The sequence below is a fragment of the Mobula birostris genome, chromosome 6 (genome assembly GCF_030028105.1).
Source record: "Mobula birostris isolate sMobBir1 chromosome 6, sMobBir1.hap1, whole genome shotgun sequence".
Lineage (NCBI taxonomy): Eukaryota > Metazoa > Chordata > Chondrichthyes > Myliobatiformes > Myliobatidae > Mobula > Mobula birostris.
The window spans coordinates 134,357,456-134,381,312 of NC_092375.1; the positions used below are offsets into that span (position 1 = coordinate 134,357,456).

Genomic DNA, 23,857 nt, shown 5'->3' on the forward strand with positions numbered 1-23,857 from the left:
TCATTCAATTTATTAATTGCAAAACTCTCATAAAGACACTTTCACATTTGTATCCATTTGATTGTGAGACCTGAGGTTTCCTTAAAAATTGAATAGGCTAAAGATAAATTTGGTTTGAATAACTAATATTAATAGCTTCATTGTGTCTTGTGTTTGACACTTGCATATAAGAAATGATGTCTTATTTTACAATGATTTTCAAATGAAGTTATTGTCAAAGGATTATGGTCAGTTATCCTTATACAGTTGTGTTAACAAACAAAATTATTTAGATTTCTGCTGATGCTTTTCTTTGGCAATGTGGAACAGTAACTCAGTTTATTATTTTGGTTGAAGATTTGAAAAGAAATTAGTCTTAATTCCAGATATCACAGTATTCTGCTCATGAGGCTTTCTCCAAACTATTAGGACAAAAACTTTTGACTGTGTTGAGCTCCTGGCTTACTATTTGCTTATCCAGCATTAATACAGGTAAGTAAACCTTACTTCCAAATAATGGTGGCCTGTATGATGGGTAGGTCCAAACATTTGGTGAAACTAAATGTTGTTTAATTGCTGTTTTTCAGACTGCAAGTGTTTTTGCAGTGAGGTTGTAACTGTATGAAGCAGTGCCACCTACTGACAGAAAAGAGGAGCGCCATGTGGTAGTTCAGTAAATATGAGAACTGAGAACTTAGTCCCAAAAAAATCATAATTTTCACAAAACTTGACCAGATACTTTCAATCTTATCACCTACACTGATGAGTCTAACTTCTGTGCAGCATTCTAATGAGCTTCTTTTCCGTCACGCTGTTGGTGTAGTGCATCTTCGTCTTCCTTTATGTTCCTTCCTGGTCACTATCGTGACCTGCTCTTTTGAACAACTGTTGTCTTTCTGGTTAAAGTACCTTTTCAGTCTTGTTGAGGGAAATCCAGGATTTAGGCCCCGTTACAATGAAAGAACAGTGATATATTTCTAAGTCAAATGGTGTGCATTCTTGAAGGAGAACATATAGGCAGTCGCTGAAGCTCTTATTCCTAGTGATACAAATGGAGTATTTAGGAGTGGTGTCAGAGAACTTTAAATGAGCAACAGCATTTTGAGGTTGGTACAAATTACATATGCTAGTCATGGGGAAAATAAATGTGGATAGAATACCAAAAAGCAGGTGATTTTTTTCCTGAATGGTGGGGATTTCTTGAATGTCTTTTGGGCTCTGCCTACTCAGGCAGTTAAAGGGTATTTAAATACACTCTGTTTCTGAATGGTGGAAAGCCTGTGGACTATCAGAGATACTTGTAGCTACAATTTTTGTGTCACTGATCCACTTTAGATGCAGACCTATGATAAACCAGGATGTTGCAAACCCACAGTCTTTAAGCAAGGTATGACTAGCCATTGGACTGTTTTCCTCTTTGAATTTTATTGATTTTAGTATTTCTGTGGGTAATGCCATACATAGTCAAATGTTGCCTTGACGTCAAAGGATTCACTCTCACCTCAGCTTTGGAATTCCGCTTTTTGGGCCATGTTTGGACAAAGCTTGTGATGTCCGCAGGAACTGAGGGTTTTTATTGAGGCTTGATAGCACGGTCAGTGTTGCTTTTCATCATGTTAAGTCAAGTTAGATCTGTTCTACTATCTATGAATAGAGTATGTGATTAGATATTTGTCAATGTTGTGACTATGCTTGAATGGCTATTTTGGAGGTATGGCTGATCTCGGAGCTAGGTCTTCAATACTGCATCTGGGATGATGTTTGGCCTTGCTAGTTTCAGATATTCTAGAATTGACTGGAGACTGGCTTCTTTAATGGTAGGGATCTGACGAGAAAGCTGAGAGAGATCATGTACTCAACACTGACTGAATGTGATTGGAATATCCTTGGAGCTGCCTCTTCACATCAGCTGTTCAACTGTTCACTAGGTCTGGCAGGTCTATGCACTAGGTCTATGCTATTGTGGTTGTTTTGCAGACAGGTCTTTTGGGGTCTGAAGTCCTCCTCTGCACTAACACAACAAAGACATTGCAGTTATGATGATCTCTACAGTATTTGAGGTCAGATCAACAACAGTATGATGCCAGTGGCACGAACAAGTTTTACCGATAGCTGCTTGGCACCAGTGTTCAATGCCTTGACTTCTTACATGCACATGAATAAATCCAATTTAATGTTATGGTAGCTTTAACTGCAAACTATTTCACCTCTGTATGCCATTAGCATCTTATTGTGGAAATGGAGCACTTTCAATTGTTTTTGTGATAATTTTTCATGTAAGCTTATGTAACAAAAGTATTGCATCTAATCTCTTTGGTGAGTTTGTAATTGTTGACCAGAGGGGGGAAAAATGATTTTCCTCATCTGTTTTATTTCATTTCATTACAGAAATTTGTATAATGTTCAAAATGGTTGAACAATATTTAAAGTATTTAAAACTTGTTTTGTACTCCCTTGATTACAAGAACTATTTCCAAAGCCTAATCTTGCAGATATGTTTATCTATGACTAAGACTATTTATCCAGCTATTTTTCCCATCCAACTCTAGCCTCTGTTCTTGCTTTCTGTACCTACTTTTCCTAGTCTTTGTTTATTAGTTTGCTGTTTATGACTAATGCGTGTAAAAAAAAAAATTGTTTCTTTCATTCTGTCTGTAAACTCTTATGGTTGACAATCATGTTGCATAATTTGAAAATGGGTTTCTGAAAAGCTAAACTAGTGGTGGCTATTTTGCAAAATTATTTCATTGGCTGCAAAGCATTTGATCTTTCCTACATATGTGGAAGATGTGTGTATGTATATGTATGTGTACACACAAACTCTAACCATTTACTTATCCTCCCAGGTCTTTTGTATTTTCAGGTTGTCTTGATCATTTTCGCTTTGTACAGATTCTTCAATTTGTAGTGTGAAAACAGCCTTAATTTGATGCAGATTATTTAAGTGATTTCCATTTTTATATTTTAATGTGTATTTTTTAGATCAAACTTGTAATTTGAGAAACACATACAAAACATTCTCAAAATAATAAATATGTATTGATTTTTACTGTCAGGGATTGTTTTTGTTTACCTGGATAATCCTGACAATATACATGAATCTGGCAGAGGATTTGATGAAGCCATTTCTGGTGATGAATGGATAAACCAACTGTAGGCCAGAAGTATTCAGTGCTTTCCTCGAGAGAAGTCCTTTGGCTATGTGTCCATTATACTGTCATTTGGTGTCTTGAAATAATTGTTCACACTAATGTCCTGTTGTACTGCCCATAACACTCTGTTTCTCCCTCTTTTATTTTGCTGTGCGATGTTGTTTGTCTCGGTCTCTGCATCTGTTTCCTCATGCCAGTTCAGATGTAGACATGACTGTTTTAATTATACTTTAGCTGGCTTCTGGCAAGCTTCAGTTCTTGGGGTTATTCTGTTGTTTTTCTTCCTGCAGGACTCAAAGGCTAAATGTTCATGTTTTCCTGTTTTTCAGGATGCCTAGTTGACACAAAGGCAGTTCCATTTAGGCAGATATCAGATTTCCAGTAATTTGTGTTTTCTAATTTGTTTCTTCCTATGTTCAGTATGCATGCTAATGACAGGGCCATTAAATTTCATGAAACTGGATTGCTGTTGTTTTGAGGCTCTGTGGAGAACTATCTTCTAAGATGAATTTCTTTATGAGGAAAAGAATAATCAAACAACAGCATGATTGTGCAGTATATAGTATTCTGAATATTAAAAAAGTACTCATTCAGGCAGTTTCTCTACATTAAATATTATGTTTCTAACCCCAACAGCATGATTGTGCAGTATATAGTATTCTGAATATTAAAAAAGTACTCATTCAGGCAGTTTCTCTACATTAAATATTATGTTTCTAACCCAATGTATTTAAAATGCTGGAGGACCTCAGCAGATCAGGCAGCATCTCTAGAGAGCAATGAACAGTTAATTTTTTTGGCTGAGACTGTTCTGATGAAGGGTCTTGGTCTGAAATGCCAACTGTTCATTTCCCTCCAGAGATGTTGCCTGACTTGCTGAGTTTCTTCAGTACCTTGTGTATGTTGCTCAAGATTTTCAGCATCTGCAAATTCTCTTGTGTCTGGGTTTCTATCCAAAATTTCACTGGGTGGCTGGGTAGCTTGGTAGCTGGTGCATTACTTCCATTTATTCTGAGTTTCTATGTGCTTGGAAAATGGACTTGCCATTCCCTTTGCCATCCCAAAATCCCATCTGTACTTTGAGCAGCCTTTGTCCAAGAATTTTATAAGTTGGTAGGGATATCATACTTTTTCAGATATGTTTCCAGGAGAGCCTTGGATTTTTTTTTTTTTTGCCTTTAATCGCCTGGTGTTACTGTGATGGAATTTGGAATAGAAGCTACCTTGCAACTTACTGAATGTAATTAGGTCCACAGTGCTGGGAATGTCAGCCTGGAAGTGGGCAAGATTTTGGTTTGCTTGGCCAGCCTTTGATTTGGTTATTAATACAGCATTCATGTTGCAACAGCTAATGTAAAAAAAACAGTTGATTTGAAGGATTTTGCAGATGCTGCACTAGTGGTATCTCTATAATACTTTGAGATAGTCCAAGACTGAGGAGTATAGGAGAACAAGGATCACTGCTGCCTCTTAGCCAATCAATCTTTTGTAGTTTTGAGGTCTTGGATCTTCAAGCACCCTTTTTTTCCACAGTCAAAGGTTTGTGGTGGTGCACTGAGGCCAATGTTGAATTTCCTTATCATTGTCTGCCTTCATTGAGAGCTTCATCATGCCCAGGGCTGGATTTAGTGGGGCCTGGGCTCCTGGGCTGGAGGCCCTGATGGGCCCCTGCCAACACCGTAACATGCTGCTGTACCAAACAAAAAAAGGCAAGGACAAGAGCAAAGGTCGTACTGGTCTGAATATCAAAGCTGTGGACCAAGACATTGGTTTAGTTCAATACATAGACTATAAACTTACAGGCCTTAAGAGTGAGGACAGAAAGTAATGCAGATTTTTAGATTGAAAGATGGTATCTAAAGCACTCAAAAATTGACCTAGGCTTAGTTGGCTTGGTAAAGTTATGAGGGAGACAAAGTATGATGTACTCAATCTTAAATCTTTATTGAGCTATTGCTGCACGTACCATAGGCCTTATTTCTCAAACAATGCCAGAGCATTTTTATCTAGGTATTTTTCTCAACTGTGTGTTCTGAGAAAGTAAAATGGACATGAGAGACCAAAAGGCCAAGAGAGGCGGCACTATGGCAAACTGGGAAACTTGACAATACTCCAACAATCTTTTTGAAAAATGAGATCTAGCACATACCTATTGCTGTGCTGTGTGGCTTGCAGAGTAAAGACCACTTATTACTTATTAGGTTTGTAAACAGTCAACTATTAGCCTATTGCCACAAAAACAGGAAGCACTGACACACAAACCTAGATATTTCCAAAGTCAGATGCATTTTAAAAAAATTAAAACCTAGTTCTTCTGGATTTCTTCGCAGCAAAGTCCTTGATCAGATCACTAAAATCCAGTTTCTGAACAAGATTACTTTCAAGTGACATCAGAGTAAGATGATTCAGCCTGTCCTGTCCTATTATGGATCTGAGCCTGTTCTTCACTAGCTTGAGCTCGGAGAAAGATCACTCACCACTTGCATTTGTGACAGGGAGAGTCAGGTAAAACTTTAAAGCAGTGCTTACATTTGGGAAAATGACCGGCAAGTTTTTTTCTTTGAGGAAGCATAACAGCTGTGTTGTGAATAAAATATCTTTGCCACTTACAAATTCCCTGAAATGGACAACCTTCTCCACAAAACAAAGCACGCAGCCGGTGGAAGGGGAATATAAGAGCCATTGCCTTGATATGTACTCACCATTTACGAGCTTGCGTTTGAAGTGAAATTTGGAGAAAAAACGTCTCTGCTGTTTGTATACTCGTTCCGAAGCTTTGATATCCACATCCTTATCCTGGCAGGACTCTGGCCCTTTCTTAGCCCAGTATGCTCAGACTGAATCATCTAACGTTTCCTTTCCCCAGCGAGCAGGATCAGTGCTGTAAGGATCCTCAGTAACGGTAACGTTAACATCAATGGTGGCCTGACTTGGTTGTTCGGAGACCTCTGAGGTCAGGAATCCCAAAGTCATGCTCTCTGCCTCTTCAATGTTAGCTGCTGACTGTGGCAAGGACGGTGGTCCTGTGCTAACGCTGGTGCTAGCGCTAGCTGTTGAACAAGTCTCCATTTGTCCACCTGTCTCAGACTGACAAAAACGATCGTACTGCTGCATCACTGAGAAAAAATTCTGTCAATTTCAATGTCTTTTTTAATGCTTTTTTCTGACGGTCCTCTTTTTCTTCCTTTTTTCTTTTCTGTGCTCCACTCTTGTATTTTTTTTGTCCACCACGATGATAGCTACATATTTTGCGCCTCTCTGCAGCTCTGGCCCCTGGGCTGCAGCCCAACCTAGCCCTGCCTAAAATCCGGCCCTGATCATGCCATACGGCTATATTTTAATCCACAGTTGTACAACACACCCAGTCTTGATATAGACCAGAGTTATGCAAGGCTGTGTCATTGCCTCAGCACTTTTCTCAAATTTATTTCCATCTCGCCTTGAACTGATTTCTACTGGAGTGGAACTATAGGCAGAATGGGAAGCTGTTAAATTTGCACATCCCCTAATCTCAGCTAATGACCATGTTCCATGTTTTGTGAGGCACTTCTCAATACTAAAAACACTTCTGTATAGTTCCTCATTAGATGCAACATATTGTTCCTGAGGTTGGTGACAGAATTAGGCTGACAGTCACAGTTGTGCTCAACGTTAAGGTACAACATAAGTTTGCTTTTGTGCTCTATGCCTCTGGGTTTTAAAATTCACAATTTCTATTTAGGTAAGCATTGCAATACCAATTTCTTTCAGCAAGGCAATCTGGTCTCCCACATTTTGTCACTTGTGTTAGTTTTTATAATCCAACTCATTCAGGTTTCCTGCTACATGTTAATGGTTTCTGACACAAATGATCACACCATAACTCTTCCCAGGGCGTTTCCATGATCATTTAGCTATGTGAGCGTATTCGTAGACGGTTCCTTTCTTTTGTATTCAAACATAGTTGGAGAATCAGTTGCGGTGTTCCTTTTCTCCTCCACATAGGCACTATTAACGTTGATGTTTACCAAAAGTCTCTACTTAATACTTTTCTAGCTATCAGACAAAGCATCAGTTTCCATAGGTTTACCGACAACAGCCAGCTCTTACTCATTTACATCTTCTTTAACCTCATCATTCTTTAACCTAAATTGGCTGAATGTTTTTTTTTTCCCCAAAATCTGCTGCCGGAGAAGCAAAAATGTCCTTCCAACAAAATACTGCAGACACAAAGACTTGTCCCTGACATGTACTCTGTGACCAAGACATTGATTTAATTCTCCAGGAAATGATCTAAAATGGGGTTGTTTGCAATATTTGATCCTGGGATGAGTGTGGTGCTGTCAATACTGCATATTTCCACATCTGAAAAATCACCCTTGTCTGCCACTGCAGCTCAAAGAATGCATTGGAATATCTTATTCTGTTAAAGATATTTGTATTCAAGTGTTTTTATTATTAGTTAGCTTTGAGAATAAGTACATCTCTGGTATAAATTACTTTGTATTTATAAACTTGAGCTTAAAACATGCTTGATGTTGCCATGTAGAAACTATTGCTATAGGACCAAATTTTGTGAAACAATTATTCTCTCTCTTTACAGATCATTGGACCCAAGAAATGTTTGGAAGGAAATGCGATCAAGCAGGTACTCAAAGTAGTTGAGACTGTTCAGATGCCAATTTTTGAACAGAAACATCTGTTTGATGTTTTGGAAGGGATTTTGGCAATGTTATAAATTTGGTTTATTTAGACAGCACTGTTAGACAATTAATACCATTCTTTTGTGGACTTTGAATTTTTTTTATCAAAGGTATTTTATTACTTAGTTATGTTAATATTGGCATCAGTTTTAATCACAATTACCCTGTGAATCTGACAAATGGATGTATACACTTGATTATTCTGGTTAAACGTGTCGAATAAATCATTATCAACACCAAGGATTCTGGCATGACTGAGCTATACTGCACAGTTAATTTAAATTTCGGTTGAGCATTGAACATTCAGATCAGAGTAATTAGTCTTCACATTTCAAACGGAAGTTGTTGATAGAAAAAATAGACTTTGGTCATGAGGTTTCATTTGGTTTCAGATGCAGGAATTGGTAGTGTAATTAACTGACCTGCCCCCAGCGTATTCACCATCTAGGTGGAAAAGCGAACAGATTCTTGAGTTGCATACACAATAACAAGGTGAAATAAAGCTATGTCCACTGTGAAGCAGGCAATGTGTGTTTTCGAGAGATATTAAGAGTGGCTGGAGTTCATTATTAAAGCACATTAGTGAACGCTTTGGGTTTTTGTAACAATCTGGAAGCTCTTAAAGTCATCGTTCAGTGATAATAAATAATTCATTTTTTTTTCTTGTCAGTAGTATTCAATTTCACATCTTCAATGATGAATTTTGAACTTTTTAACGTTTGAATGGATTCCATATTCAACAGCACGTCCTGCTTTGGATATGTGGCAGTGGCAACGGTGTTGGAACTTGGACATACATCTCATTTAGGCTGCTGTTTGTTTGCTAAAGCTCTATTGGTAACTCTCACCTGAATCAGAAAGTTGTGCGTTCAAGTTGAGGCTGACTATTTGCATTGATGAGGAGCTGTCTTTCATGAGTTGTTACACAGAGCCCTCTTTCTCTCAGGTGAGCATGAAACAAATTGTGGAATACTTTGAAGAAGGATTTATTTAACCCTGTCTCAACGTCACTAACATTGATTACAAGACAATTGTCACAAAAATGAGTGCACTTTAAGGAAACTGATTTGCTGCTTTGGGAAATCCTGAGGAGTAAAAAGGTATGAAATTATACAGGTTCTGCAGCCCAATTCATCCAAGCTGATAAAGCTGATTTCCTGAACTAGTGCCATTTGCCTGCATTCAGGCCATACCCCCTAAACATTTCCTAACCATATTCCTGTCGAAGTGTTCTTTTATCATCATCTGTGTGGAAAAGTTTGTTCCTCAAGTCCCTTTAAAACCTTTGCCATCTCAGCTTAAACCTCTGCCCTATATATTTCCCTCTACCTTGGGAAAAAGACTGAGACCATTCACCTTATCTATGATTCTCATGATCTTATAAATCTCTATAAGGCTGCCCTTTAGCCTCCAAGGCTCCAAGGAAGTAGCCCTAATGTGTCCAATCTCTCCCTACAATTCCATGCCCCTCAGGTCTTGTTAACATCCTTGTGATCTTTTCTGTACCCTTTCCACTTTAATGGCTCCTTTCCTATAGTTAAGTGACCAGAACTGCACCCAGTACTCCAAGTCTGGCCTCACAGCAATAATGTGATGTCTCATCTCTTGTACTCATTGTGTCATTGCATTTGTGTTGGGTATATTTGCCTTCATTGGTCAGGCTGCAAGGTAAACATGCCAAATACAAGTGCAATATAAATTGAATAGCAAAGTAAGTTTTTTTTTCTTTCACGCTTCAACATTTTCAGTACCAAATTAATGCATTAACTTCATAAATTAACCTGCAAATTCATCGTTTTAGACATTCTGCATTCCATCTGCACCAGTAATATAACGTGTACAGAGCACGAAATGCCTCTATTTCCATGTTTGTTTGTTTGTTTGTTTATTTATTTATTTAAATACTCCCCATGCATATTTGTTCTCTTTAGTTAATTTTGCATTTTGTCACACAGTAATACTGTCTTCCTGTGCTCATCACAGTGATCCCCTACATTGCAGGTGTACGGGGGACAGGTAGTTGTGTTCTTAGAATGTTACCAATTTTCCGTAATGCACATTCACATGATCTGCACGTGCATCAAGAAGTGTGAGTTGAAAAAAAAGTTTATTTATTTCCATTTGTTTTGTATAAATTCTCTAAGAGCTAATTGTCCTATCCACTGGGTGACTATCATGTGACGTCACAGGATTGGACGATTTCGCGGGCTTGTCCATCTACCAACTAATGTTTGACCTACTAATTCTGTGCGTGTGAACATGTTCATTGTTTCTGGATGACTGAGTCAAGCAGACCTATTTGGCTGCATTGGATACAATTAAAAGTTCTTTAATAGTGACAGTGGCAGCAAGGATTAAGTCTGTGACACTCTTATGGAATATATGTTCACATTTGAACAATGAGCACAATTAGGAAAGTTGATGAATACTGTGATTCACAATAACACTGGAATGTTTATGTTGAACATTTGGACTGTTTTTTCACAGCAAACGATATCACTGAGCCCAGTAAAAAAGCCAGCATCCTACTTAATGTACGAGGTCTGAAAGCATACAACGTTGTCCCCATTTGCCCTCTTCGAGATTTTATGAGGAACTTGTGAGATTAATTGGGTCTCATTACAATCCTAAACCATCGATTATTGTGCAACACTTTAGATTTAACACTCGTATTCAATTACAAAAAGAATCAGTAGCAATGTTTGTTGCTGAATTAAGAAAACGTACTGAATTTTGTGACTTTGGAGCTGTTCGAGAAGATATGATATGGGTCCTGCCAAAGGGTTTCGGCGCGAAATGTCAGCTGTACTCTTTTCCTAGATGCTGCCTGGCCTGCTGAGTTTCTCCAGCATTTTCTGTGTGTTGCTCGGATCTCCAGCATCATTGGTTGTTGATGTACATGATGTTCCCTGCCATACATATTTCACTCCAAAGTTGAAGTGGAGCTTACGCAATTAGAAGAAAACAGCATCATTGAACCTGAGAGATTTTTCACAATGGGAACCCCTATTGTGCTAGTAGTCAAGAGTAAGAATATGTGGAGATTACATGCTACAGTGAATTCATGCCTACCCACCAAGACATACCCAATTCCAAAGATAGAAGACATCTATGCCTCACTAGGAGGTGGAAATTTCTTCACTAAACAATCATGCATGTGCATACCAATAGCTCGAGCTAGAGGAACAGTCTAAGAGACTCACTACTATTGCAACACACGAAGAAGGCTTGTTCCAGTTTACAAGGCTCCCATTTGGCATAAATTTATCTCCAGCAATATTCTAATGTACCGCCAAGTCCTGACTGATACAATAGCTTACTTAGATGATGTTTTGATTATCGGTTAACCTTGGAAGATTATCAGAATAATCTTGATAAAACCTCCTGACTGATGCAACTTGATATCCGACTAAAGTGTGAGAAGTAAACCCTTCTGGTAGTTCATGCAGAATACATGGGTTTTTGCTTGGATTCCAAAGGTACACATCCAATCAAAGAAAAGTTTTGCCCCATTCTTGAAGCCTCAGCACCAAGGAATATCCATTAACTTAACTCCTTTTTGGGCACATTTAATCATTATGCCAGATTTTTGCCTCACACAGCCACAGTTCTGATTCTGCTTAATGCCCTTTTTGAAAAAAATATGAGCCCGTGTTGGGAATGAACAGAGAAATCTGCCTTTCAGAGAGCCAAACAAATGCTGACTCAATCCCAAGCATCAATGCACTTCTGACCCAGGCGCCAATAATTTTGTACTGTAATGTCTTCCTGTATGGTGTTGGTGTGATGTTAACCCAGAAGGATACAGACAGTATAGAAAAGCCTGTCATTTTTGCATCACACACCTGTAACCCAACTGAACAAAATTACTCATAGTTGGACAAGGAAGCACTGGCAGTTGCTTTTGGGATCATGTGTTTTCACCATTACCTGTACAGCCAACGTTTCAATATTCATACGGACCACAAGCTATTGGTGGGATTGCTTGGTGAGAGCAAGGCAGTGCCACAGATGGTGTCACCAAGTATGCAACAACGGGCCCTATACCTGTCTGCTCATCAGTTCACGACACCTTATGTTCCCAGTAGAAACAACTACATCACAGATTTCTTAAGCTGTCTTCCGTTATGTGAATATCCTTGCGAGTCAGAACTTCCAGGAGAATTGGTGCTACTGATGGACTGGGTCAACACATCTCTGGTCACTGCTTCTCAGGTAAAAGAAGAAACAGAGCAAGATATAATATTGGCACAAGTAAAAAGGTAGGGAGAAGTTGAATGGCGAACTAGTGTGCCTGAAACTGTGCTACCCTATATCTGATGTCAAATCGAGCTTAGCATCTATGTTGGTTTTCTACTGTGGGGAAGTCAGATTGTAATTTCTACATGATTACAATCCCATGTTCTGGAAGAGTTACATTGTAGGCATCCAGGAATATCACATATCAAACTGTGAGCCTGCGATTACATTTGGTGGCCAAAAATTGAAGCTGTTGAGCTCATTGTTCATGCATGTGACCCTTGCCAATGATCTTGACCTTTAAACACCCCCGTACTTATGGTTCCATGGCATTGGCCCACCAAGCCCTGGAGGTTTGCTCGTAGACTACGCAGGTTCATTGGAAGTTTACATGCTATTGGTATTTGTCAATATGCATTCTAAATGAATCAAGGCCAAAGCAGTGAAGATTTTAACCAGTTAGATGATGATAAACATTTTACACACGCTATTTTGTCCGCATTGAATCCCCGATATTGTAGTGTAGGATAATTGTCCTGCATTAACAAGTAAGGAATTCAAACTGTTTTTACAAGACAATGGAGTTTGATTGCAACATATGCCCCCTGATCACCCATCATCAAATGGAATGGCTGGAAGAGCTGTTCAGACTGTCAAGCAGGGGATACAAAAGTTAAATCGGGACATACATACCAGGATCAACCAGTTTTTGTTCGAGTACCAAATAACCCTACAATCTATCACAGGTTTCTTTCCATCTGAGCTATTGATGAGCCACAGGTTGAGTTTCCAATTGGATTTATTGTGCCCAGAGCCAGAAAAACTGAGTAAAGTGATAGACAACAAGCAGTGAAAGTGTGATACGATTCAAATATGAAACATCAGAACTTTGAGATGGGAGTTCCAGTTTATGTCCACCTAAACCCTGAGAGCCGAAGGTGGATGAAAGGTGAAGTTGTGGTGAAAGAGGGCCAACAAGTTACTTCAGCACTTGAGAATGTAATTGCTGGCAGCTAGACAACCTCAGGAAACCACCATGTAAATCCCTCATTCCAGGACAAGCTAGTGAACAAGACAGGTTAGCCTTGCAACTTACCAAAGCAGAATCCCCGGTTGAAAGCACTGAATTCGGACCAGCACTCGATCCTGGGGTTTCTGGATTGCGCCAATGAGAACGGACTGGGAAAATAGTGGAACATTAACAAGCTGGTTTCGCCTAAAAATTTATGGATGGAGGGACGCCTTATCTACTGGGTAACTGGTTATTAGTCTGTCAAGTAATATCACAGGATTTGTCAATTTTTTTTCAGAATCAGAATCAGATTTATTATCACTGGCATGTGCCATGAAATTTATAAACTGAGCAGCAACAGTTCAATGCAATACATAATCTTGCAGAGAGAAAAAAGGTAATAATAAATAAGTAAATCAATTACATTTGTTGAATAGATTTAAAAAATGTAAAAACAGAAATACTCTATATATTTTTTGAAAAGTTAGTCCAAAGATTCAATGTCCATTTAGGAATCAGATGGCATAAGGGAAGAAGGTGTTCCTGAATCGCTGAGTGTGTGCCTTCAGGTTTCTATACCTCCTACCTGATGGTAACAGTGAGAAAAGGGCATGCCCTGGGTGCTGGAGGTCCTTAATAATGGACGCTGCCTTTCTGAGACACCACTCCCTGAAGATGTCCTGGGTACTTTGTAGGCTAGTACTCAAGATGGAGCTGACTAGATTTACAACCTTCTGCAGCTTCTTTTGGTCCTGTGCAGTAGCCTCCCTCCCCCCCCATACCAGATAGTGATGCAGCCTGTCAGAATGCTCTCCACGGTACAACTATAGAAGTTTTTGAGTGTATTTGTTGACATGCCAAATTTCTTCAAACTCCTAATAAAGTAAAGACGCTGTCTTGCCTTCTTTATAACTACATCAATATGTTGGGACCAGGACTGATCTTGACAGTCAGGAACCTGCAGCTGCTGACTCTCTCCACTTCTGATCCCTCTATGAGGATTGGTATGTGTTCCTTCGTCTTACCCTTCCTGAAGTCCACAATCAGCTCTTTTGTCTTACTAACGTGGAGTGCCAGGTTGCTGCTGCGGCACCACTCCACAAGTTGGCATATCTCACTCCTGTACACCCTCTTGTCATCACCTGAATTTCTACCAACAATGGTTGTATCGTCAGCAAATTTATAGATGGGATTTGAGCTATGCCTAGCCAGACAGTCATGTGTATGCAGAGAGTAGAACAGTGAGCTAAGCACACCCCCCCCGAGGTGTGCCAGTGTTGATCGTCTTGTCCATCTATCAATTAATGTTTGACATACTAATTCTGTGCGTGTGAACGTATTCATTATTTCAGGGTGACTACGAGTCAAGCAGACCTATTGGCTGCACTGGACACGATAAAAGTTCTATAATTATAACACTAATTTTATTCAATATCTCAAATTTATGGTTGCAATTTTTGAAGTCCATACTGGCAAATTTCAGTTACCTCAATCCCTATAATACAGGACTCACCTATATTTGTTCTTATTTGGAATAGTAGACTCATATTTTCTGCAATTATGTAAATGATTGAAAATAGCATTTTTTTAAAACTCTTCTCTTCAGTTGAGTATTTATGCCCAATGTCTGTTCCAATGCCATGACAATTTTAATATTTACTTTGGATTTCACAGTTAGCAGCCAACTAGTTCAGCTTGAAGGCTAAAGGGTTATCTTAGAGGAATGAGTTTACCTTGTTAGCATTGCTACACTACTATGGCACAAGTACTGTGTGGACTTGGCCTCCACAGTTGTCTGTGGCAGTGAATTCCATAGTTTCACACCCCCTGGCTTAAGGACTTCCTCCTCATCTCTGTTCTAAGGGATATCCATCTATTCTGAGTTTGTGCCCCTGGTCCGAGACTATACAACTATTTGAAATGTACTCTCCTGGTCCATTCTATCTCAGCCTTTCAATATTTGGTAGGTTTCAGTGAGATCCTCTTCATTCTTCTAAACTGCAGTGAGTACAGGCCCGGAGCCATCAAACATTCTTCGTACACTAACCCTTTCATTCCTGAGATTATTCTTTGAAATTTCCTCTGGACCGTCTCCAATGTCCTTACATTCTTTATTAGATATGAGGCCCAGAACTACTCATAATACTCTAAATGTAGTCTGACCAATGTCTTATAAAGCCTCAACATGACATCCTTGCTTTTGTATTCTAGTCCTCTTAAAATGAATGCTAATGCTAACATTACATTTGCCTTCCTTACTATCGACTCAGCCTGCAAGTTAGCCTTTAGGAAATCCTGCACTAGAACTCGCAAGTCCTTTTACACTTCTAGTTTCTGAATTTGCTCCCCATTTAAAAAAATAGTCTACGTTTTGGTCCTTCTACCAAAGTGCTTGGCCATACAATTTCCTGCAATATATTCCACCTGCCTCTTCTTTGCCCATTCTCCTAATCTTTCCAAGTCCTTCGTCAGACTCCCTTCTTTCTCAATACTAGCTTCCCCTCCACCTCTTTTTGTATCATCTGAAAACTTGGCCACAAAGCTATCAATTCTGTCATCTAGATCATTAACATATAATGTGAAAAGTAGTGGACCCAGTACTGACTGACCCCTGTGGAACACCACTGGTCACTGGCAGCCAACCAGGAAGGAATATAGATAAATTAGCTTCATTTGTCACATGTACATCGAAACGTACAGCGTTGCCACACTTAACGGCACCAACCTAGCATGCCTGTAATTCACTAACCCTAACTGTACATTTTTGGTATGTAGGAGGGGACTGGAACACCTGGAAGAAGCCCATGTGGCCATGAGGAGAAAGTATAAACTTTGCAGATTGGCATAAATTGAACCTCACTTGGTGACTGCTGGTGCTATAAAGCATTTGTGCTCACCGCTAACATACTGTGCTTTCTGCCAGCCAATTAATCTTCTGTCCATGCTAGTATCTTTCCTGTAATACCACAGGCTCTTATTTTGTTTAGCAACCTTTATGTGTGGTACTCTTGGATTTTCTGCAGATCGAAAAAAATACACATAAAATCATTGTAAGGTAACTTGATTACTGCAATTATATTTACAATATATTCCTGACTTTAATTCTTCTTAACGTATTAGATATTGAAAAGGAAAATCAAACCATGAATCTTTTTTTCTGAATAACAAATGTAGCCAAAAGCTCGGTTGTTAATAGCTCCTCTTGATCACTTTTGTTTAAAATTATTCCCATTATCAGCCCTGTCTGTTTTTCAGCATTGACTCCTTGTTTAATTACTTAATCCAAATATATACTTCTCCCTTGTTCTCTTATCCCTTTCTTGCCTTGGCTTGGTACTTGCCTGGGACTGATGTGCCCTGATCTAGTAAATATTTCTAGCTTCCCCTGTTTTAGTTTTAGACTAAATGATGGACACTCCTTGCAGTTATTATTCTGATGATATGTGTGAACACTAGACCATAAGACAAAGGAGCAGAAGTCAGCCATTCAGCCCATCGAGTCTGCTTCGCCATTTTATCATGAGCTGATCCATTCTCCCATTTAGTCCCACTCTCCCGACTTCTCACCATAACCTTTGATGCCCTGGCTACTCAGATACCTATCAATCTCTGCCTTAAATACACCCAATGACTTGGCCTCCACTGCTGCCCGTGGCAACAAATTCCATAGATGCACCACCCTCTGACTAAAAAAATTTCTTCGCATTTCTGTTCTGAATGGGCACCCTTCAATCCTTAAGTTATGCCCCCTCGTACTAGACTCCCCCATCATGGGAAACAACTTTGCCACATCCACTCTGTCCATGCCTTTCAACATACGAAATATTTCTATGAGGTCTCCCTTCATTCTTCTAAACTCCAAGGAATACAGTCCAAGAGTGGACAAACGTTCCTCATATGTTAACCCTCTCATTCCCGGAATCATTCTAGTAAATCTTCTCTGTACCCTCTCCAACGTCAGCACATCCTTTCTTAAATAAGGAGACCAAAACTGCCCACAGTACTCCAAGTGAGGTCTCACCAGCGCCTGAGAGAGCCTCAACATCACATCCCTGCTCCTATACTCTATTCCTCTAGAAATGAATGCCAACATTGCATTCGCCTTCTTCACTACTGACTCAACCTGGAGGTTAACTTTAAGGGTATCCTGTACGAGGACTCCCAAATCCAGTTGCATCTCAGAACTTTGAATTCTTTCCCCATTTAAATAATAGTCTGCCTATTTATTTTTTCTGCCAAAGTGCATAACCATACACTTTCCAACATTGTACTTCATTTGCCACTTCTCTGCCCATTCTTCCAATCTATCCAAGTCTCTCTGCAGACTCTCTGTTTCCTCAGCACTACCGGCCCCTCCACCTATCTTCGTATCGTCAGCAAACTTAGCCACAAAGCCATCTATTCCATAATCCAAATCATTGATGTACAATGTAAAAAGAAGCGGCCCCAACACGGACCCCTGTGGAACACCACTGATAACTGGCAGCCAACCAGAATAGGATCCCTTTATTCCCACTCTCTGTTTCCTGCCAATCAGCCAACGCTCTATCCACATATGTAACTTTCCCATAATTCCATGGGCTCTTATCTTGTTAAGTAGCCTCATGTGTGGCACCTTGTCAAAGGCCTTCTGAAAATTCAAATATACAACATCCACTGCATCTCCCTTGTCTAGCCTACTGGTAATTTCCTCAAAAAATTGTAATAGGTTTGTCAGGCAGGATTTTCCTTTAAGGAAACCATGCTGAGTTCTGCCTATCTTGTCATATGCCTCCAGGTACTCTGTAACCTCATCCTTGACAATCGACTCCAACAACTTTCCAATCACCGATGTCAAGCTAACAGGTCTATAATTTCCTTTTTGCTTCCTTGCCCCCTTCTTAAATAGCGGAGTGACATTTGCAATCTTCCAGTCCTCCGGAACCATGCCAGAATCTATCGACTTTTGAAAGATCATCGCTAATGCCTCTGCAATCTCCACAGCTACTTCTTTCAGAACACGCGGGTGCATTCCATCTGGTCCAGGAGATTTGTCTACCTTTAGACTATTCAGCTTCCTGAGTACTTTCTCTGTCATAATTGTGACTGCGCACACTTCTCTTCCCTGCCACCCTTGAGTGTCCGGTATACTGCTGATGTCTTCCTCAGTGAAGACTAATGCAAAATACTCGTTCAGTTCCTCTGCCATCTCCTTACCTCCCATTACAATTTCTCCAGCATCATTTTCTATCGGTCCTATATCTACTTTCACTATCTTTTACTCTTTATATACTTGAATAAGCTTTTAGTATCCTCGTTGATATTATTTACTAGCATCCTTTCATAGTTAATCTTTTCCCTCTTAATGATCTTCTTGGTTTCCTATTGTAAGGTTTTAAAAACTTCCCAATCCTCTGTCTTCCCACTAATTTTTGCTTCCTTGTATGTCCTCTCCTTTGCTTTAACTTTGCCTTTGACTTTTCTTGTCAACCACAGTTGCATCCTTTTTCCAATCGAAAATTTCTTCTTTTTTGGAATATACCTGTCTTGCACCTTCCTCATTTCTTGCATAAACTCCAGCCACTGCTGCTCTGCTGTCTTTCCCACCAGTGTCCCTTTCCAGTCAACTTTGGCCAGTTCCCCTCTCACGCCACTGTAATTTCCTTTACTCCACTGAAATACCGACACATCGGATTTCGGCTTCTCTTTTTCAAATTTCACAGTGAACTCAATCATGTTATGATCACTGCCTCCTAAGGGTTCCTTCACCACAATCTCTCTAATCACCTCTGGTTCATTACGCAATACCCAATCCAGTACAGCTGATACCCCAGTGGGCTCAACAACAAGCTGTTCTAAAAAGCCATCTCGCAGACATTCTACAAATTCTCTCTCTTGAGATCCAGTGCTGACCTGATTTTCCCAATCCACTCGCATGTTAAAATCCCCCACAATTATCATAACACTGCCCTTCTGACAAGCCTTTTCTATTTCCAGTTGTAATTTGTAGTCCACATCACTGCAGCTGTTTGGAGGCCTATAAATAACTGCCATCAGGGTCCTTTTACCTCTGCTATTTCTTAGCTCAACCCATAAAGATTATGCACCTTCCGATCCTATATCACCTCTTTCTAATGATTTAATATCATTTCTTACCAATAAAGCCAGGCCTCCCCCTTTGCCTACCTTCCTATCCTTCCGATACACCGTGTATCCTTGGACGTTCAGCTCCCAGAGACATGCATCCTTTAGCCAGGTCTCAGTGATGGCCACAATATCATACCTGCCAATCTGTAGCTGTACAAGATCATCCACCTTATTCCTTATGCTGCGTGCATTTAAGTACAACACCTTGATACCAGTATTTGATACTTTTCGCTTTGATTTCACTGCAACTTTATTGCACTGCAACTCATCCCAATGGCTATAAATTTGCCCCATCACCTGCCTGTCTTTCCTGACATCTTTACTGCTCCCTATCTTAGATTTATTTCTGTTTTCCCCTTCCTCCGCTCTATCATTCCGGTTCCCATCCCCCTGCCAAATTAGTTTAAACCCTCCCTAACAGCTCTATTAAACTTTCCGGCCAGGATATTGGTCCCCTTCGGGTTCAGGTGTAACCTGTCCTTTTTGAACAGGTCTTACTTCCCCCAGAAGAGATCCCAATTATCCATGAATCTGAAGCCCTGCCCCCTACACCAGTCTCTCAGCCACGCATTCATCTGCCTGATCCGACTATTCCTGCCCTCGCTAGCACGTGGCACAGGTAGCAATCCCGAGATTACTACCCTGGAGGTCCTGCTTCTCAGCTTCCTTCCTAACTCCTGGAAATCTCTCTTCAGAACCTCCTCCTTTGTCCTATTATGTCATTGGTACCAACATGTACCAAGACAACTGGCTGCTCACCCTCCCCCTTTAGAATATTCGGGACCCGATCCGAGACATCCCGTACCCTGGCACCTGGGAGGCAACACACCATGCGGGTATCTCTATCAGGCTCACAGAATCTCCTGTCCGTTCCCCTGACTATGGAGTCCCCTATTACTACCGCATTTCTCTTCTCCCTCCTTCTCTCCTGCACAACAGCGCCAGGCTCAGTGCCAGAGATCCGGTCACCGTGGGCGTTCCCTGTCAGGTCATCCCCCTCAACAGCATCTAGAACAAGATATTTGTTGCTGAAGGGGACAGCCACAGGTGTGCTCTCCACTATCTGGGCATTTCCCTTCCCTCTCTTGACAGTGACCCAGTTTTCTGACCCCTGTAGCCTAGGGATGACTACCTCCCTGTAGCTCCGGTCTATCACCTCTTCACTTTCCCTGATAAGCAGTAGGTCATCAAGCTGCAGCTCCAGATCCCTAATACGGTCTCTGAGGAGCTGCATCTCGGTGCACCTGGCGCAGATGTGGCCATCAGGGAGGCTGGAGGTCTCCCAGGATTCCCACACCTGACACCCTGAACAAAGCACTAACCCTGCAGGCATGCTATCTAATTCTACAGGAATGAAACAGGAAAAATAAGTCTACTCACCCACTTACCTCACCAGACAAACTTTTCTGCTTTTATTTACAAATCAGCTTATCCCAGAGTATTAATGTGCTGGAAGATGTTCAGAGGCAGAATGCAGTATGATGTTATTGCACCACCTGCTGGTAAAACTGCAACTACACTACTATTTTTTCTGATCAATATTCAACATTTTCAGTTCATTTTTGTCAATGCAGATGGGTCTTATTTAATGCCTAGTGCTGGCAAATTGTAACATATCAGTAGTTAGTGTATGATCAGAGCCAGGATTGGGATCCTGGGCCTTTTTGATTTTTTTTGTCAGTTACCATATTTATTCTTCACATATATGTGTGATTACAACTACCTTGCATGATCTTTCCCAAAACTTATAATTGCCTGTGCTTTAGTAAGTATATTGAAAACCAGGAGTGTGGCCCATACTTGTGGTCAGAACCAGAAATGGGTTCTTGTGCTGACTCCCCAACTGTTTGTTGCTCCGGTGGTAGCAAGGTGCTACCAGTATTAATAAATGGGAATAAACAACTAAATTTTGTTGTTTCCCCCCTTACAATGGGTGCCAGGGTAGTGTAGCAGTTAGTGCGATGCTATCACAGTTTGGCATCGGAGTCTGAAGTTCAAGTCCAACTCTGTCTGTAAGGAGTTTGTATACCCTCCCTGTGAACACGTGGGTTTCCTCCTAGGTGCTCCACATTTTCTAACACATTATATAGATGTACAGTGTAAACACGAGGAAATCTGCAGATGCTGGAATTTCAAGTAACACACATCAAAGTTGCTGCCTGGCCTGCTGCATTCACCAGCGACTTTTATGGATATAGATGTACAGGCTAGTGGGTTAATTGGTCAATGTAAATTGTCATGTGCTTAGGCTAGGGTTAAATACAGGTAAGTGGGTAATAAAAAACAAAGTGAGTACTGTATGTTTAAAGCAGAGAATGATAGGTTCTTTGTTAGCAAGGGCGACAAAGGTTACAGGAAGAAAGCTGGAGAATGGGGATGAAAGGTTTAATAATTCAGCATGATTGAATGCTAAAACAGACTTGATGGGTCAAAAAACCTAATTCTACTCCTATGTCTTATGGTCTCACAGATAGAAGAATTCATTCCCCCAAAATTTGACTGCCCTTTCCTACATTGTCCCAGTATTTTAATTTTTTTTAAATTAACTCCCACAGTGGTGGCAATCTCAGCAAAGCCAGAATTTGCGGCTGCATCAAGTTACACAAGATAGTGATTAGCTGTTGCCTTGAATTGCTGGTGAAGGAAAATTTTCAACAGCCAAACCATTTTCTTTCACAGATGCTTTGTTTTGTTATACATTATAACAGATTCAAATACAGTTTGTTCTCTCCTTCCTTAAGATGTTTCACTGCATGTAATCATTTGGATCAACATTGAAATCCTTACAATCCTTCAGATGCTTGCATTTGTCATTAACACTCAAGTGTTTACAGCCAATATTGAAGTGTAGTCACCACGGAAATGTAGCAAACATAGAAATATATTTGCATGCACTAATTGAAATACGATGATGGGGCCATATGTTTTAATGTCATTGAAAAAATATAGGCCACAATATTGAATGTCAAAATCGTGCTATGAGAACACCTTTGAGACAAGAAAACCCAACCTCTCAACAATAGATCTGATTTTTATCAAAGAAAGCTTAACACAGAGGTCTCAAATGTGGAGGGAGATAAACAGCTATGGACCCTTGATACTGAAAGTTAAAACCGGACTAAGCAAGAAATCTGAATTGAGGAAGCACAAATGTTCTGGGGAGTGACAGGCCTCTGGATAGTCACACAAATAATGCAAGGCAAGTCTATACAGGGCTTTTAAGATCAAGGATAAATATATTGGTTACCAAAACACTGCCTGACTGGTGTAAACACATGGACCCATATAGTACTGAAATGATCTGGTTGAGATCAGGAAAACCAGAGAAGCTACTGGCTGAGCTGAGAAAGGATTGGAGTTGAGCAGTTGGAGTTGGGGGAATAGGTAGACAGCAATAGAGTTGATAATTTGAAGACTGGAGAGTAATTGAAATGAAATGGGACCCTATGATGATGGCCAGAGGAATGGAGGTAGCTGGTGGCAGGAAAAAATAGAGATTTTGGTATCATTCACAACACGCTGGAGGAACTCAAGCAGGTCGGGCAGCATCCGTGGAAAAGATCGGTCGATGTTTCGGGCTGGAACCCTTCGCCCTGACGAAGGGTTCTGGCCCGAAACGTCGACCGATCTTTTCCACGGATGCTGCCTGACCTGCTGAGTTCCTCCAGCGTGTTGTGAGTGTTGCTTTGACCCCAGCATCTGCAGAGTATTTTGTGTTTGAGATTTTGGTATGGAATGAATGAAATAGTTTTAATGCTGAAGCTGAAGAATTTTCAGTTCATGCAGGATTGAATATTGTGCAAGCAGTATGTGAAAGCTGATAAAGTGGAAAGGTTGGTTTGGTGAAGAAAAACCAAGAGACATTGCAAACACCTTCAGGTCTGCATCGATGTGTGAGCCCAAAGTTTATGCTCACGTTTCTGCAGTGGACTTAAATACAGCTGCAGTGGATATACATAATAGCACCAATGAAGCCACAGCTGACACATTTGCTGTGAGTATCTTATTCCAAAAGTTGCCTTGTTCCCTTGTTAAATCTTGACATGCATTAAGATGTTTTGCAAAAGAACCAGGAGCAAAAAAGATGAAATGTAATGCCAGGTTTGGTGAAGTAGTCATTCACAGCATTCAAAAGACAACTGGTTAAGGTACTTTAAGCATTAACAACATTTTTGTGATGTGGAAAATAAAACATGAGTGCGATTGACTGAATTGTTTTCCTGAGCCACTGTAAACTTGGGAAGGACACAACCCACTAACTGTGCTGTTCTAGTGTATCATTAATTATTGCATCCATGGCAAGGCAAAGGAAATTAGTGCTGAGTATGGAACTGATCCAGCATTACTCTTTGTTTTTGATCGGATATTACATAATGGAATCTCTCACTTTACCCACAAATGAATTTATACCCTAACCATTAGAAGTGGCTGCCTGTTGCAGAATCCTTTTGCAGAAGTGGTATTGGTTTGGGAAGGGAGTCTGCCATACACGGAGCCAACATAGTGGGCTGGGTTGTTTTCAGCTATTGTTTTGGATTTGTTAATATAATTTCCTCCTTATTTGTAACAAACACTCACTCCTGGTCTCCATAGTAAATGTCAAAATGATTTTATGCTGTTTGTGATTGAATGTAATCATTCTCCCAGAGTTGGTGCTGGTCTTTATG

The 23,857-nt window shown here is 40.2% G+C and overlaps 1 protein-coding gene across 4 annotated transcripts in view; it reads left to right on the forward strand.

Moving 5' to 3' along the window:
• Positions 1-23,857, forward strand: part of LOC140199383 (double-stranded RNA-specific editase 1-like) — a 340,274-nt gene that overhangs the window by 87,644 nt on the left and 228,773 nt on the right. For all 4 annotated transcript variants that reach the window (XM_072261374.1, XM_072261375.1, XM_072261376.1 and 1 more), the window contains exon 2: positions 7,714-7,758. In XM_072261374.1, coding sequence (XP_072117475.1) covers positions 7,714-7,758 — 45 coding nt within the window. The remainder of the gene's footprint in view (positions 1-7,713; positions 7,759-23,857) is intronic.